We start from the raw sequence: 15,472 nt of genomic DNA, 5'->3' as shown, positions 1-15,472 counted from the left end.
AAGCCGGGAATCGAACCTGGGACCCTGGATCTGTGAAGCAACTGTGCTAACCACTATGCTACCGTGCTGCCCAGTATGACGAGATAATGTCTTCTGACCAATGTCCCGGTTCTGGAAATGTGCACAACCTTCCTTGTACAGGGAGCAGGCCAATTAAATCAGATCATATATATATTTTCTAAAGTGAGAGCACACAATTCTTTTTTTCACCCAATTAAGGAGCTATTCAGCGTGGCCAATTCACCTAGACTGCACATCCTTTTGGGCTGTGGGGGTGAGACATGGGGAGCATCTGAACCAGTTTGTATTTAAAAAGGGGCACAAAATGATATGAACCGTATCTTGGTCACGTTTAGATCAATGGCAAATAGTCCTCCCCCCCCAAAAAAAAAACCCAAATCTGGAATGATCAAGGAGTTGGATCGTTGAGACATTTAACAAATGAAAAGAATGGACTTGAGGGGGGTGGGGGGGGGGGGGGTGCGGAGGCACACAAAACAAAAGGCACAGTTTAGAAAAGTTATTCTGGAGATGTTTGTTCCTGGCTGTGAGAGGGGGTTTGCAAACTTCAGGACGGTGTTGGTCAGGGGTTGGGTGGGTGGGTGGAGTGGAGGAATTGTTTGTGATGATCGGCTGTGTGGTGTTGAGCGTTTTCTATTCATTCCCATTTCTTGCTCAGTCACTGGCTCCGGAGAGGCACCCAGATTCCTCCGTGACGTCAGGAACCATGGCAGGAAAGTTGTGCATTTAAAGTAGGAGAGGGTTTGTGTGTGTGTGTGTGTTTTGTTAACCCAGCCCCTCTGCATTTGGTGTAAGAGGGACTCATCGACAACAAGAGACTGGGTGGGAGGGAGAGGGAGAGAGAGAGAGAGCGGAGGAAAAGTCACCAAGGGGGACAACACCAAAATTAGACTCTCCCCCTGGTTTGTGGTGTTACCCTTTTTCTCTGCTTTTTTGGTATCTGTGTGTGTGTGTCTCTCTCTCTCTACATGTGTGTGTCTGTCCTTTTAAGAGGTTTTGCTCCCCCTCTGCTTAGAGCTGACTTTTAGTTTCATGTAGCGGACGTTTTTGGGAGCCCCTGCACATTCCCATCGCCCCCATTTGCGATGACTCTGGGATCAGAAATGACAGAGAGGTCGCTTGCTTTGGAAGAGGCGGACATCGACGTGGTGGGAGACGAGAGGGACTCGGCTGGCCCCGGGTCGCCGGGGAGCAGGCTCCCCCCGGGTGGGGGGCTCTGCCCGGCCGGGAGCCCCCTGCCCCCGGGGGCTCCCGATGTGAAGGGGGTGAAGGCTTCGAGTAAGAGCCCCCTGGTGAAGCCCCCTTACTCTTACATCGCCCTCATCACCATGGCTATCCTGCAGAGCTCCAAGAAGAGGCTCACTCTCAGTGAGATTTGCGAGTTCATCAGCAACAGATTCCCCTACTACAAGGAGAAGTTCCCAGCCTGGCAGAATTCCATCAGGCACAATCTCTCCCTCAATGACTGCTTCGTCAAGATGGCCAGGGAACCGGGCAACCCTGGCAAGGGCAACTACTGGACCCTGGACCCCAACTCCGCCGACATGTTCGACAATGGGAGCTTCCTGAGGCGGAGGAAGAGGTTCAAACGCCAACAGCAGATTGGGTTATTGAGGGAACACGCCAATCTCATTCCCGGATTCAGCTACGGACCCTATGGCTATGGCCTCCATCTCCCGGGCACTGGGCACCCTGCTCTGACCTTCCATCACCACCACTGCCCCATCCCAGCTCCGGCCACCGCCTTCCCCTCCCTCTCCGCCCTTTTCCAGGGCATTGACTCGGGCAGGAAAGCCTTCCGTCCCCCGCTGAGCCCCGAGACCCCGGTCAAAGTGGAGGCGGCAACCTCGCTCGCCGCCTTCTCCATAGACAGCATCATCTGCCCAGTCTCGCCTCCCGTGTACCCCCGGACTGGGCAGCGCCCGCCGGCCCTGCCTCTCATCTCCGCCATCCTCGCCCCCTCCCAGAACTTGTTAAACATGAACTGTGAGCTTGTGGAGCAGGGAGGCAGCCTGGCGAACAAAACCACCCAACTGCACAACCGGCATTACTGAGTGGATCTGGAGAAGCAGGTAGGACGCTGTTTCTGTGTCGAGTCAAGTCTAACCCCCCAGCAATGTGAAAGATGCCATTAAATCCAGTCCAGAGATGTGCAGGTTAGGTGAGGTGGCCAGGATCAATTGTCCCTTAATGTCCAAAGATGTTAGGTTAGGTGGATTGGCCAGGGTTAATTTCTCCTTATTTTCCAAATATGTTAGGTTAGGTGGATTGGCCAGGATCAATTGTCCCTTAGTGTACAAAGATGTTAGGTTAGGTGGATTGGCCAGGATCAATTGTCCCTTAGTGTACAAAGATGTTAGGTTAGGTGGATTGGCCAGGATCAATTGTCCCTTTGTGTCCAAAGATGTTAGGTTAGGTGGATTGGCCAGGGTTAATTTCTCCTTATTTTCCAAATATGTTAGGTTAGGTGGATTGGCCAGGATCAATTGCCCCTTAGTGTACAAAGATGTTAGGTTAGGTGGATTGGCCAGGATCAATTGTCCCTTTGTGTCCAAAGATGTTAGGTTAGGTGGATTGTCCAGGATCAATTGTCCCTCAGTGTACAAAGATGTTAGGTTAGGTGGATTGGCCAGGATCAATTGTCCCTTAGTGTACAAAGATGTTAGGTTAGGTGGATTGGCCAGGATCAATTGTCCCTTTGTGTCCAAAGATACGCAGTTTAGGTGGGTTTCCGGGGATAGGATGTGGGAATGGGCCTGGGTAGGGGGACTCTTTCAGAGGGTCGGTGCATGCTCGATGGGCTGAATGGCCTCCTTCTGCACTGTCGGGATGCTATGAAATCAAATGCGTCGGGGTGATGTAAATGGAAATAGATGAGATGTCACAAAAAGGCAGATTGAACTGTCCACTGATACCATACAGAGCTGTACTTAGGATCCAAATCTGGAAACTTTGGCTGATTTGTGACCCGTGTGGGTCCTGACTTTCTGTGTGTGTGTGTGTGTGTGTGTGTGTAAGAAACAGGGAAGGCCATCCCGGGGTCTCCCCCTATTTCGGAAACTGGGTGAAAATGGACAAGTTGCACATTTGTAAAACAAAATAAGTAAATGATAGCACGCCATGGAATGACAATGTTTTAAAATCTTCCCGTCTTACTGCCAACTCTTCAACTTAACTCCCCCGCCTAACGAATTGTCCACGCGTTGTTCTTCATTCGTTCGTTTTATTTAATTTCATGTGGGTTTTTGGGGGGGGATGTGAAAGATTTATTCGCTTAGGCTGGAAGTCAGGCAAAACGCCACGATCGCCTGCTTAGCTATCAGGAATGTCACATCCGTGGGTTCAATGGTTGAATGTTTTGGTGTCCCCCACCTCCAATGTGACATATGAGCATAATTCTGGGGGTGCTGGAATTCTGAAAGCGAACCTGAAAATGCTGGATAAACTCAAAGGAGCCCTGGTAGCATCTGTGGTCAGAGGATCAGACAAGACTGATATGACATAGCTGGACACACTGTGAGTAAATCATTCCAGACCCCGTGTGACTAAGAGGTGACTCTCACCTCCAGCACGGTGGAATCATAGAATATCTCACCCCTTTATAGACAAAAAAAGAGTTAACATTTGTCACTTTCTCGTGGAATCAGTAAGAATTCGATTAATTTCAGCTCCCTTCCCAGTCCAAAATCGTTCCCCAGTGTCTATTCTGCTAATTGTTGTAATATGTGGACACCGATTTGTCAATGTTAATTGATGATTTGCTGGCACAAATATGCTCCCTCTGGAAAATTCTCCTTTAATTCGAATTACTGTCTGGTGATCCCTTTTCCCCCTCCAACTTCTCAATATGTGTGTCTGTGTCCCACATCCAGGCGTTGAGATTCAGGGCGGGGATGGGTGAGCTTGGTAGTGATTCGCTCCTGTGCATCTTTGAGCCCCCACGCCCCAACCCGATGTCCACTTGGACCCTTGAACACCATCTTTCGATTGAGCAGGAAAATTGCCCCCAACCAATTGCCCCCTCCCCGCGGATTTAGGATCCGACTTTTGAGCATTCCTCGTTTGGAATTTCCAAAAGTTAAAGTCGAGACCAGAGGGGCAATTCGTGCCGGAGAACGATTTTGGGAAGGGGTAGGGGGGGGGGGTATAATCTGCCCCCCCCCACACCCACACACACACAAACACCACCACCACCACGTCACTGCTTGTAAACCCCGAGATGCAATAGTCGAAAAGAATCGACCAACTTCAGAAAATATCTGTTTCACCCAGCCTGCAATACTCTCAACCCCCCCCCCCCCCCTCCCCCTCATCACCCCAAATCTATCACTCCCACCGTGTCTCATTCAGATTTACATTATTAGTTTTATTTGTCAACCCTGTTGGCTGGCTCAGAGTAAATCTCAGGCACGGTGGACCGATCTGGAGAGTGTCAAGCAAAATGCCCAATATCGCTGTTTACTCAAAACCCCTTCTCTCGTTTACCATCCCGCTCTGGCAATGAGAGGGTATGGGGGCAGTTGCCTCTCTGTTCAAGGTTGGGAGATGGGTAGGAGGTTACCCGCTGCCATATTAACAGCTGGCAACCTCTTGCGGGTCGCAGTGTTGTTTGTTATACCTGGGCGCAAATTAATTGGTTAAGTTCTCAACCAAGAACAGGCGATATTGCATTTTGGATATATCTAAATAGGGGGAAAGGTGGAGAGATGCAATCAAAAGGAGGGCGGGGGTATATTTAAAAGCGAAATACTGGAATCTGACACAAAAGTAGTAAAATGCTGCAACAAATTCAGGGTCTAAAAAGGGGGCGAGGAGCTGTTTCAATGGGGGAGATTACAAAAACAATAGGAGCTTAGCATGATACATTTTGAACATATGCGACCTGGAAAATCTCAGGCTGTGCAATCTGTACTTTAATAGCGGGCTGTTGTTGTTATATCGATGTGTTGTGTTTTACAGAACAATGCCTCAGGAACAGAGAGAGAGAGAACTCCAATCTCCATTCAAGTTGTTTTGGACAGTCATGAGCAAAATAGAGATAAATAAATGGTTTGATCATTTGCATCAATACAAAGTCCTTCTGTACATGAATCTGTGTAAATATTGTGATTGTAACGGCAGAGAGAGAGACGTGTGTTTAATTATTGATCAAGATATAACGTGATAAGTGGTTCTCAAGTGGCACTGTCCCTGTATAAATTATTTCCCACTTGTGTCCCGGGTTTTTTCATATCCAATACACCCGCCTTTCCCACATGAAGCAAAAATGTATCAGCATTAAATCGTTCTGTGTCCAAAAATGCGTCTTTGATTTTAATTTCACCAGATTGTCTTATTATAGGACGAAGTGTTGGCTTAAGCACTCAATTATTGAGTAAACGTCGGCCGAGTTAAGGAAATATATATTTCTTCTCACTCCCAAAGTCTCCTTCTCAACTTCGAAACGCCTTGTCAGCCTGTCTCACCCTGAGTGTGTGGGTGTTTGGGGCAACTCGAGATGCATTGGGACTGCAAGTGAGGTGGTCCCACACAATGAGTGTTTGTGGACAGGAATGGGGGGGGGGGGGGGGGGGGTAAGGGGGAGGGTCCTGTGACATTGGGCGATGTGTCAAACTTGAGGACAAGTGCGATCTTTTTCTGCCTGTGAAAATATTGTCAGATTTGTTACTCGGGAAGCACTTGTTTTTTTAAAAAATATTTCACATTTTTAGTCATGGGGCCAGGGTGGGGTGGGGGGTATTCCTTTACCCCCTCCCCCTACACCCATCCACCCCGTCCCCAAAGAAAGATCGATTGACTCCGTATGAAATTCTCTACTTAGAATGTTTTGAAAAAACAAATGCCAACCAACAGGTTCAGCCATTTGGGGATTTGGGAGATTAGGGAACAGCCTTTAATTTGTTAATGTTCTGGGAGAAATGACAGCAACTGAGATGGTGAACACATGATTTTTTTTTCTCCTGATTTTGTTCGGGGGATTGTTTAGAAGGGAAAGATTCTGCCGACAGCCTTGCATTCGGGTCGCCTGTTTACTTTGAATGCTAATTGAATCCAGCCGACCAATCTGTCGCAGACAACAGAGATCCCGACTGAAACCGCACTATCGGGTCCGGCTAGCCATTGTCCCGAGAGATTTCCACACCCCATCCCAAAGTTTCAGCATTGAAAAATAACACAAGGCAGCAGGCGAGCCAGCGCTGGTTCAATTTGACCTGCATGGCGAGTTTTAATTAACCGGTGTGTGACCCAGAGAACTTTAAGCAAGTATTTTCTTTTAAAAAGAGAAGTAATTCAAGAAAAGGCAATTTTTGCTTTCAAATCCCTCGGCGTTTTTTATTTCAACGTTGAGTATATGTGACTTATATAGTTTCAGTTAACCACAGGCTTGGAACGCAAAGACATGACCAAAACTTCTCAAAACAGGAAATATGTAATGTGTGCCAGTGTCTATCGGTAAGGGAAGATTCACACACACACTTAAATATTATCTATATTGAGTTTTAATTCACGTTTCAAAAGGTCCCGTCTGATCATGCAGAAATGAAATCGGAGCCTGATTGTTTATCTAGTTCCACTTGTCACAGTACAAATAAACGCCACCCCCCCCCCCCCCCCCCCCCCAGTTAGTGATCACTGACCCAGAACTATGCCGGTTATTTAGTTTCGTGAAGTGAACCGAATTGCTTTCATCTTGTGGCGTGTGATTTTTGTGTATGTGTGCAAGAGAGAGACTGTGCGATTTTGTGTGTATGATTGTGGGTTTGTGTGTATGATTGTGTATATGTGTGTTTGTGTGTGACTTTGTGTATGTGCTTGATTTTGAGTATGTAATTTTGTGTGTCATCTTGTGTCTGTGTCATCTTGTGTGTGGGTGTTTGTGTGATTTTTGTATGTGTAATTTTGTGTGTTTGTGTGTAATTTTGTGGATGCGTAATTTTGTGTGTAATTTAGTGTATGTTTATTTGTGTGTTTGTGTGATTTTTGAATGTGTAATTTGTGTGTTTGTAATTTCATGTATGTGTAATTTTGTGTGTAATTTCGTGTATGTGTAATTTTGTGTGTGAATTTTGTATGCGTAATTTTGTGTGCAATTTTGTGTATGTGTAAATTTTTGTTTGTGTGTATTTGTGATGTGATTGTGTGTATGTGATTTTGTGTAAGTGTAATATTGATCTTGTGTGTGATTTTGTGTCTGTGTGATTTTCTGTATATGTAATTTTGTGTTTGTGTGTGATTTTGTATATATGAAATATTTTGTTTATGTGTGTTTGTGATTTTCGGTAAATGTAATTTTCTGTTTGTGTGATTTTGTGTATGTGTAATTTTTTGTTTGTGATTTTGCACATATAAAATATTTTGTTTATGTTTATGTGTGTGTGTGATTTTCTGTATATGTAATTTTCTGTTTGTGTGTGATTTTGTGTATGTGTAATTCTGGTTTCTGTGTGTGATTTTGTATTTGTGTAATTTTGTGTGTGCGTGTGTGACTTTGCGTATGTGTAATTTTGTATGCACGTGTGCGGCTTTGCGTATGTGTAATTTTGTGTTTGTGTGTGTTCACGGGTGTGCTTTTGTGAATGTGTAATTTTGTGTTTGCGTGTTCCTGTGTGTGTTTTTGTGTATGTGTAATTTTGTGTTTGTGTGTTTGCATGTGTGATTTTGTGTAAGTATAATTTTGTGTTTGTGTGTGTGTGTTTTTGTGTATGTGTAATTTTGTGTTTCTGTGTGTGATTGTACATATGCATAATTTTGTGTTTGTGTGTGATTTTGTGTTTGTGTAATTCTGTTTGTGTTTATGTGTGTAATTTTGTGTTTGTGTAATTTTGTGTCTGTATGTGTGATTTTGTGTGTGTGTGTACTTTTGTGCATGTGTTTAGGGGTGCCTGTGAGTGCTTTGTGTGTGTAATTTTGTGTTTGAGTGCGTAGGTATGTGAGATTTTGTGTAGGTGTGAGATTGTGTTGATTGTGTGTGGGGGGGGGGAATGCGTGTGCATGTCGGGCAGAGTGTATGTGTGATTTTATGTTTGCATTTGTGTGTGGGAGGGGCAGTGTGTGTATGAGAGGGTTCCTTGAAGCAAGCAAAAACATGAGGGGAAGGGGGTTGGATGGCCAGGGAAACCCAGGTTTCCTGCCTTCAGGACATACACGTTCAGAGAGATTCTACATGTTGTGCACAGGAGCTGTTAATGCAACGTGGCTTCTCGTTCTGTGCGACCATTCATTTCACTCTCGATGATAACTTTCAGTCTTCCTCTTTTTTCTTCCATTGCTGTCAGTGAAGTTCTGGCTACATATGGGAGACATGTGGAGTCTTGTTCATATACCAGGATCTCATCTGGAGAGTTGCCTCGGCCGGCTCTCCATCTCAGAGGCACCTTGTAGGGTGCTCAGCTTCCTTGTCAATCTTGGAGCAGTTTCTAAATTCTGAGCCAATCCAATGGATCACATCTGTGGTCCAAACTGCCAAATCTGTCAAGGACAAACAACTGCAAACTGATAAGAAATGATCACTGGGTGGCACGGTGGCACAGTGGTTAGCACTGCTGCCTCACAGCGCCAGGGACCTGGGTTCGGTTCCCGGTTTGGGTCACTGCCTGTGCGGAGTCTGCACGTTCATCCTGCTTTGCGTGGGTTTCCTCCGGGTGCTCCGGTTTCCTCCCACAAGTCCCGAAAGACATACTGTGAATTGGACATTCTGAATTCTCCCTCAGTGTACCCGAACAGGCGCCAGAATGTGGCGACTAGGGGATTCTCACAGTAACTTCATTGCAGTGTTAATGTAAGCCTACTTGTGGCAATAAAGATTATAAAACAAAAAAAGCACCGACTGGCACCAAGCAGGTCAGGCAGGTGCAATAGAATCGGAGAGGCCCGCGTACAACACCGAAGTAGCCCATTCGGCCCATCATCACTGTGTCAGCTCGCAGCAAGAGCTATTCAATTAACCCCACTTCCCTTCTATTCCTGTCACTTTTATTTTTCCTTTTCAATTTTAGGAACAAAACCCTGAATAGCTGGAATGTGCAGTTCATCACATACCCCTTGCGCCTGTGACTGCGCCATCCTCCCTCGGCCTTCTCAATCCCTCATCGTCCTCCTCAAGACCTTCCCACCTTCCATTGGGAATGTGGCCTTGCATTGGTAAGCAATTTGTTCTCTCGGTTCAGATTGCAACCTTTCCCCTCAGTTGCAAGTTTGGAAACGACTTTTTGCATTGGCTTCAGTACCCCACACGTCTACCCTGGAGACCCCTCCCCCACCCCACCCAAGAACTGACCCCACCCCCTCCTATTTCTCATCTGCGAACTGCCTTTTGCCAAAATTTGCCCTGCGCAAAAATATTCTTTATTCATGAAATACCTTCGAGAACATTATGAAACATTTCAAAACGGCCGTCACAGACAGTGCAATGATACTCAGGTTTTCCACATCGATCAAGTTGCACTCTGAGGTGCTTCAATACAATCAGAGGACCAGTACAGACATTTTGAAATCGTCATTACAGAAACATTCCTCTACTCTGGACTCCCGAGCTCCCTAAAGGAGGAAGGGGAGAGAGGTAAGAGAGACGGAGAGCTCTAGGGAGGGATAGCTAGAGCTTGGGCCTTGCCCAACTGAAGGCGTGGTCGCCAATGATTGAGGGTTCAAAATGAGGGCCAGGATTGGAGGAGCGCAGAGATGACAGAGGGTTATTGTGGGGCCGGAGGATGTTACAGAGATAGAGAGGGGGGAGCTGATGAGAACAATGGGCTGGTTTAGCACACTGGGCTAAATAGCTGGCTTTTAAAGCAGACCAAGGCAGACCAGCAGCACGGTTCAATTCCCGTACCAGCCTCCCCGAGCAGGCGCCGGAATGTGGCGACTAGGGGCTTTTCACAGTAACTTAATTGAAGCCTACTTGTGACAATAAGCGATTTTCATTTCATTTCATTTTCACAAGGGTGAGAATTTCAAAATTGAGACAGTGTTGGCGTTGGAACTAATGTCAGTCAAAGAGCAGAGGGAAGAAGTTAGGTTAGAAGTTGGCGAGCTTGGATATGGGTGGCAGAGCTTTGGATGGGCGCAGATTAACTGGAAGAGATCAATCCCTTTTGCAGTGTTGCCACATCCAGGTGTTTAGCTACATGTACCTTATATCTGTGAGCATGAAATAAAACAGACAGCATATCCTTAGCACCTGAAAGGGAGAGATAGAATCATCAGAAGCACTGTGAAGGATGAAACCCAAAGTGTACACTTTAATCTTTCAGAATCGCTGTGCATTCCCACCTTTCTGCACCCATCTATCTATAGACTATGTATTAATTCAGTTCTCTAATTAATGGACTATTCACCCTGAAGCCACATATATCCATAGACAAGGGTAAAATAGTTGAATGATTTGTACAGCTGTTGAAGAATAATTATTCTGAGGCATGGGAGTGGGCCTAGTTAAGGTGCTCTTTCAGAGGGCCAGTGCAGGCCTGATGGGCCAAATGGCCTTCTTCCACATTGTTGGGATTCTATAATTCTATGATACAGAGGTGAGAGGGGACAATTCCAACCCAGCATACCTGGGGGAAAAACTTAATGGGGGTGAGGTGACACCCTGATTTTACACGCAATCCAATTGAGTTATTTTAAGTAATTTTAACTCATCCTCTCAGTCTACATTTTACACCCCATCTGACTCCACGCTCCATCGAAGCCAAGGAGCAATACTCGGGAAATGCAACACTCCACCACCCAGTCCAGGGGTTTCCCATCTGGCATGTTAATTAAAGTTACCCCACTCACAATCCTGCCCTCCCCCGCAACTCCATGGTATTGATCAATGGGGTGATGTGGGGAGAAGGTCAGAATTCATGTCATTACCATCCCTCACTCAGCTTTCAACCTAAAATAATACATTGGCTTCCGGGGAACAAGTGGCCACTCATTCTGAATTCACAGAACATGCATGCTGGCTAGTCAAGTTTGACATTCCAACAAGAAGTTAAAGTTGGCAATTGAATGAACAGTTTGACATTAAACAGCTCATGCCTCAGGGACCATCTGCCATTGTTAACTTCTGTCAGAATGTATTCCCATTACCTGGACTGTGCGACCAGTAACCATATAGTCACAGGGAATCCCAACAGGTAGAAAGATTGTGGTCAGCGGGTTCAGTAGCAAAGTGACTAAGTTATTGGATGAGTACAGGATCATAAGTAATAGGAGCAGGAGGAGGCCATTCGGCCCCTCGAGCTTGCTCAGCTGGTCAATAAGATGGAGGCTGGTCTGATTGTGATCTTAACTCCACTTTCCTGCCCATCTCTCATCACCCTTGACCCCCTCTGTCAATCAAAACTCAGTCTTGACTATATTTAATGACCCACAGCCTCCACTGATCTCCGGGGAAGATAATTTCAAACCTTAATGACCCTCAGAGAGAGAGAAATCCTCCTCATCTCCATCTGAAATTGGTAACCCCTTATTTTCAAAGTGCGTGTTGTGTTATTCACCCTGGGGTAACACGGACTGCAACATGATGCAGATAGACTGCAAAGCATACACCAAACATAGGCGTTGGTTCAATACGGTTTATTGAACTTCTGTAACAATGCACACAGCTGGCTGTGAGTTGACTCTCTACTACTCTAAGTGTACTAACTCTAACTCATTAGACCAGGCTAGCTCTGATCCACGTGTAGAAGGTGCTGACTGATATATACACCCTGACTGTCACTACAGTTGTCACCAGTGGAAAGAGGCGGAGTGCTGATGCCCCGTGTGTTATATAGTTGGAAGCCCCCTTCTGGTGTTCTGTCTGGTGATTGGTTGTGTTCTGTCCTGTATGTTGATTGGCTCACCTGGGTGTCTGTCACTGCCTACTTTTACCTCATGATGTGCATGGGTGCATATTATGACAGTGTGCACCCCCAGTTCCAGATTCCCTCACAAGGGGAAAGTATTCTCTCAGCATCTACCCTGTCAAGTCCCCCCATTCCCCCCCAGAATTTGATACATTTCAATAAAATCATCTCATTCTTCTGAACTCCAATGAATGTAGGCTGAACCTGCTCAATATTTCCTCCTCAGACAAGCCCATCATCCCAGGCTCCCTTCTCTGAACTGCTTCCAATCTTTCCTTAAGTGAAGAGACAATGCAAAAGCTTGAGCTAATATCTTGGAGATGGGTGTCCCGTCACATCTGGAGAATTTACATTCATTTAATCAATTCAACATGGAATAAAAAGCTTAGCCTCCTAATGATGACCACAAAACTACTGGATATACACTACAAAACCATCTGGTTCATTAACATCCTTTAGGGAAAGAAATCTGCTGTCCTTACCCGCTCTGGCCTACATGTGACTCCAGACACTCATAGTATGTGGCTTAACTATCCTCTGACATCATAGATTCATAAGGTCCCCACTGTGCAGAAGGAGTCCATTTGGCTCATTGAGTCGGCACCAACCCTCAGAAAGAGAAACCCTACCTGGGCCCACTCCCCTGCCCTATCCCCATAACCCTATAACCAAACCTGCACATCTTTGGACACTAAGGGACAATTTATCATGGCCAATCCACCTAACCTGCACATCCTTGGACTGTGGGAGGAACCCGGAGCATAGAACATAGAACATAGAACATAGAAAATACAGCACAGAACAGGCCCTTCGGCCCATGATGTTGTGCCGAACCTTTGTCCTGGATTAATCATAAATTATCATTGAATTTACAGTGCAGAAGGAGGCCATTCGGCCCTTTGAGTCTGCACCGGCTCTTGGAAAGAGCACCCTACCCAAACTAAACACCTCCACCCAACACCAAGGGCAATTTGGACATTAAGGGCAATTTATCATTGGCCAATTCACCTAACCCGCACATCTTTGGACTGTGGGAGGAAACCGGAGCACCCGGAGGAAACCCACGCAGACACGGGGAGGACGTGCAGACTCCGCACAGACAGTGACCCAAGCCAGAACCGACCTGGGACCCTGGAGCTGTGAAGCAATTGTGCTATCCACAATGCTACCGTGCTGCCCTTGAGAACAAATAAATCTACACTATATCATTTTACCGTAATCCATGTACCTATCCAATAGCTGCTTGAAGGTCCCTAATGTTTCCGACTCAACTACTTCCACAGGCAGTGCATTCCATGCCCCCACTACTCTCTGGGTAAAGAACCTACCTCTGATATCCCTCCTATATCTTCCACCTTTCACCTTAAATTTATGTCCCCTTGTAATGGTTTGTTCCACCCGGGGAAAAGGACTCTGACTGTCTACTCTATCTATTCCCCTGATCATCTTATAAACCTCTATCAAGTCGCCCCTCATCCTTCTCCGTTCTAATGAGAAAAGGCCTAGCACCCTCAACCTTTCCTCATAAGACCTACTCTCCATTCCAGGCAACATCCTGGTAAATCTTCTTTGCACCTTTTCCAAAGCTTCCACATCCTTCCTAAAATGAGGTGACCAGAACTGTACACAGTACTCCAAATGTGGCCTTACCAAAGTTTTGTACAGCTGCATCATCACCTCACGGCTCTTAAATTCAATCCCTCTGTTAATGAACGCGAGCACACCATAGGCCTTCTTCACAGCTCTATCCACTTGAGTGGCAACTTTCAAAGATGTATGAACATAGACCCCAAGATCTCTGTGCTCCTCCACATTGCCAAGAACTCTACCGTTAACCCTGTATTCCGCATTCATATTTGTCCTTCCAAAATGGACAACCTCACACTTTTCAGGGTTAAACTCCATCTGCCACTTCTCAGCCCAGCTCTGCATCCTATCTATGTCTCTTTGCAGCCGACAACAGCCCTCCTTACTATCCACAACTCCACCAATCTTCGTATCGTCTGCAAATTTACTGACCCACCCTTCAACTCCCTCATCCAAGTCATTAATGAAAATCACAAACAGCAGAGGACTGATCCCTGCGGTATGCCACTGGTAACTGGGATCCAGGCTGAATATTTGCCATCCACCACCACTCTCTGACTTCTATCGGTTAGCCAGTTCGTTATCCAACTGGCCAAATTTCCCACTATCCCATGCCTCCTTACTTTCTGCATAAGCCTACCATGGGGAACTTTATCAAATGCCTTACTAAAATCCATGTACACTACATCCACTGCTTTACCTTCATCCACATGCTTGGTCACCTCCTCAAAGAATTCAATAAGATTTGTAAGGCAAGACCTACCCCTCACAAATCCGTGCTGACTATCCCTAATCAAGCAGTGTCTTTCCAGATGCTCAGGAATCCTATCCTTCAGTACCCTTTCCATTACTTTGCCTACCACCGAAGTAAGACTAACTGGCCTGTAATTCCCAGGGTTATCCCTAAGAGCACCCGGGGGAAACCCACGCAGACACGGGGAGAACGTGCAGACTCCGCACAGACAGTGACCCAAAGTCGGAATCAAACCCAGGTCCCAGGAGCTGTGAGGCAGCAGTGCTGACCACTGTGCCACTGTGCCGCCCATGGCCTAGCCAACTATTCAGTTCCAAAAGGCTGTTCTTTGCCCCTATCCCATGGATTCTCTTTCTCTAATGTCTCTGCCTCTGCCACTTTGTACAGCTCCAGCACAAACCCCCTGCTCTGATAGCCTATGCCCCGGCCAATAAAGGCAAATATCTCAAATGTCTTCTTGACCACCTTATCTACCTGTCCAGCTGTATTCAGTTCCTGTGGACATGCACTCCGCGTCCCTCTGTACTTCTGAGCGTCCTACCGTTCATTGTCTATTCCCTTGCCTTGTTAATCCTCTCAAAATGCATCACCTCACCCGCTTCAGGGTTAAATTCCATTTGTCACTGTTCTGCCCACCTGACCAGCCCGTCGATATCACCCTGTAATCTAAGGCTTTTGTCCTCACTATTTACCACACCACCTGCAAACTTACTGTTCTTGACAACCCCCCCCCCCCCCCACCCCACACACACATTCACATAAAGATCATTAATGCCCTCCTCTTCCTCTCTGCCGTTTACGTTTCAGACTTTTTACTTCCACGCTCAATCCTCCAGACCCTCTCAATCTCTTCATTCACTGGCAACTTTCCCTGTCTTAAACCCACGCCCTCCTCAGGAGACTTGATGCTAGGGTAACCAGCAAATAAGGTAACCAGCAGCTTTGGTAACCAGCTGATAGGGTAACTAGCAGCTAGGGTAACCAGCAGCTAGGGTAAACAGCAAAGATGGTCACTAGCAGCTAGGGAAACCAGCAACTAGGGTAACCAGCAACTAGGGTAAACAGCAACCAGGGTAACCAGCAGCTAGGGTAACAGCAGCTAGGGTAACCAGCAACTAGGGTAAACAGCAACCAGGGTAATCAGCAGCTAGGGTAACCAGCAGCTAAGGTAACCAGCAGCTATGGTAACCAGCAACTAGGGTAACCAGCAACTAGGGTGACCAGCAACTAGGGTGATCAGCAACTAGGGTAACCAGCAGCTAGGATAACCTGCAAC

The 15,472-nt window shown here is 46.4% G+C and overlaps 1 protein-coding gene across 1 annotated transcript; it reads left to right on the top strand.

The window, feature by feature from the left end:
• The first annotated feature begins 836 nt into the window (after positions 1–836).
• Positions 837–5,321, top strand: LOC140403260 (forkhead box protein D2-like). The gene is made up of 2 exons (XM_072491037.1): positions 837–2,093; positions 4,981–5,321. The coding sequence occupies exon 1, from the start codon at positions 1,107–1,109 to the stop codon at positions 2,073–2,075; it is 969 nt and encodes a 322-aa protein (XP_072347138.1). The 5' UTR covers positions 837–1,106; the 3' UTR covers positions 2,076–2,093; positions 4,981–5,321.
• The last annotated feature ends 10,151 nt before the right edge of the window (positions 5,322–15,472 follow it).

This window comes from Scyliorhinus torazame, chromosome 27, assembly GCF_047496885.1.
Source record: "Scyliorhinus torazame isolate Kashiwa2021f chromosome 27, sScyTor2.1, whole genome shotgun sequence".
Taxonomy (NCBI): Eukaryota; Metazoa; Chordata; class Chondrichthyes; order Carcharhiniformes; family Scyliorhinidae; genus Scyliorhinus; species Scyliorhinus torazame.
Note: the sequence above shows the minus strand (reverse complement) of the source record. Positions and strands in the feature narration are given on the sequence as shown.

Excerpts from the sequence above, each read along its gene's own strand:
- LOC140403260 (XM_072491037.1), top strand. The coding sequence starts at position 1,107 with ATGACTCTGGGATCAGAAATGACAGAGAGGTCGCTTGCTTTGGAAGAG.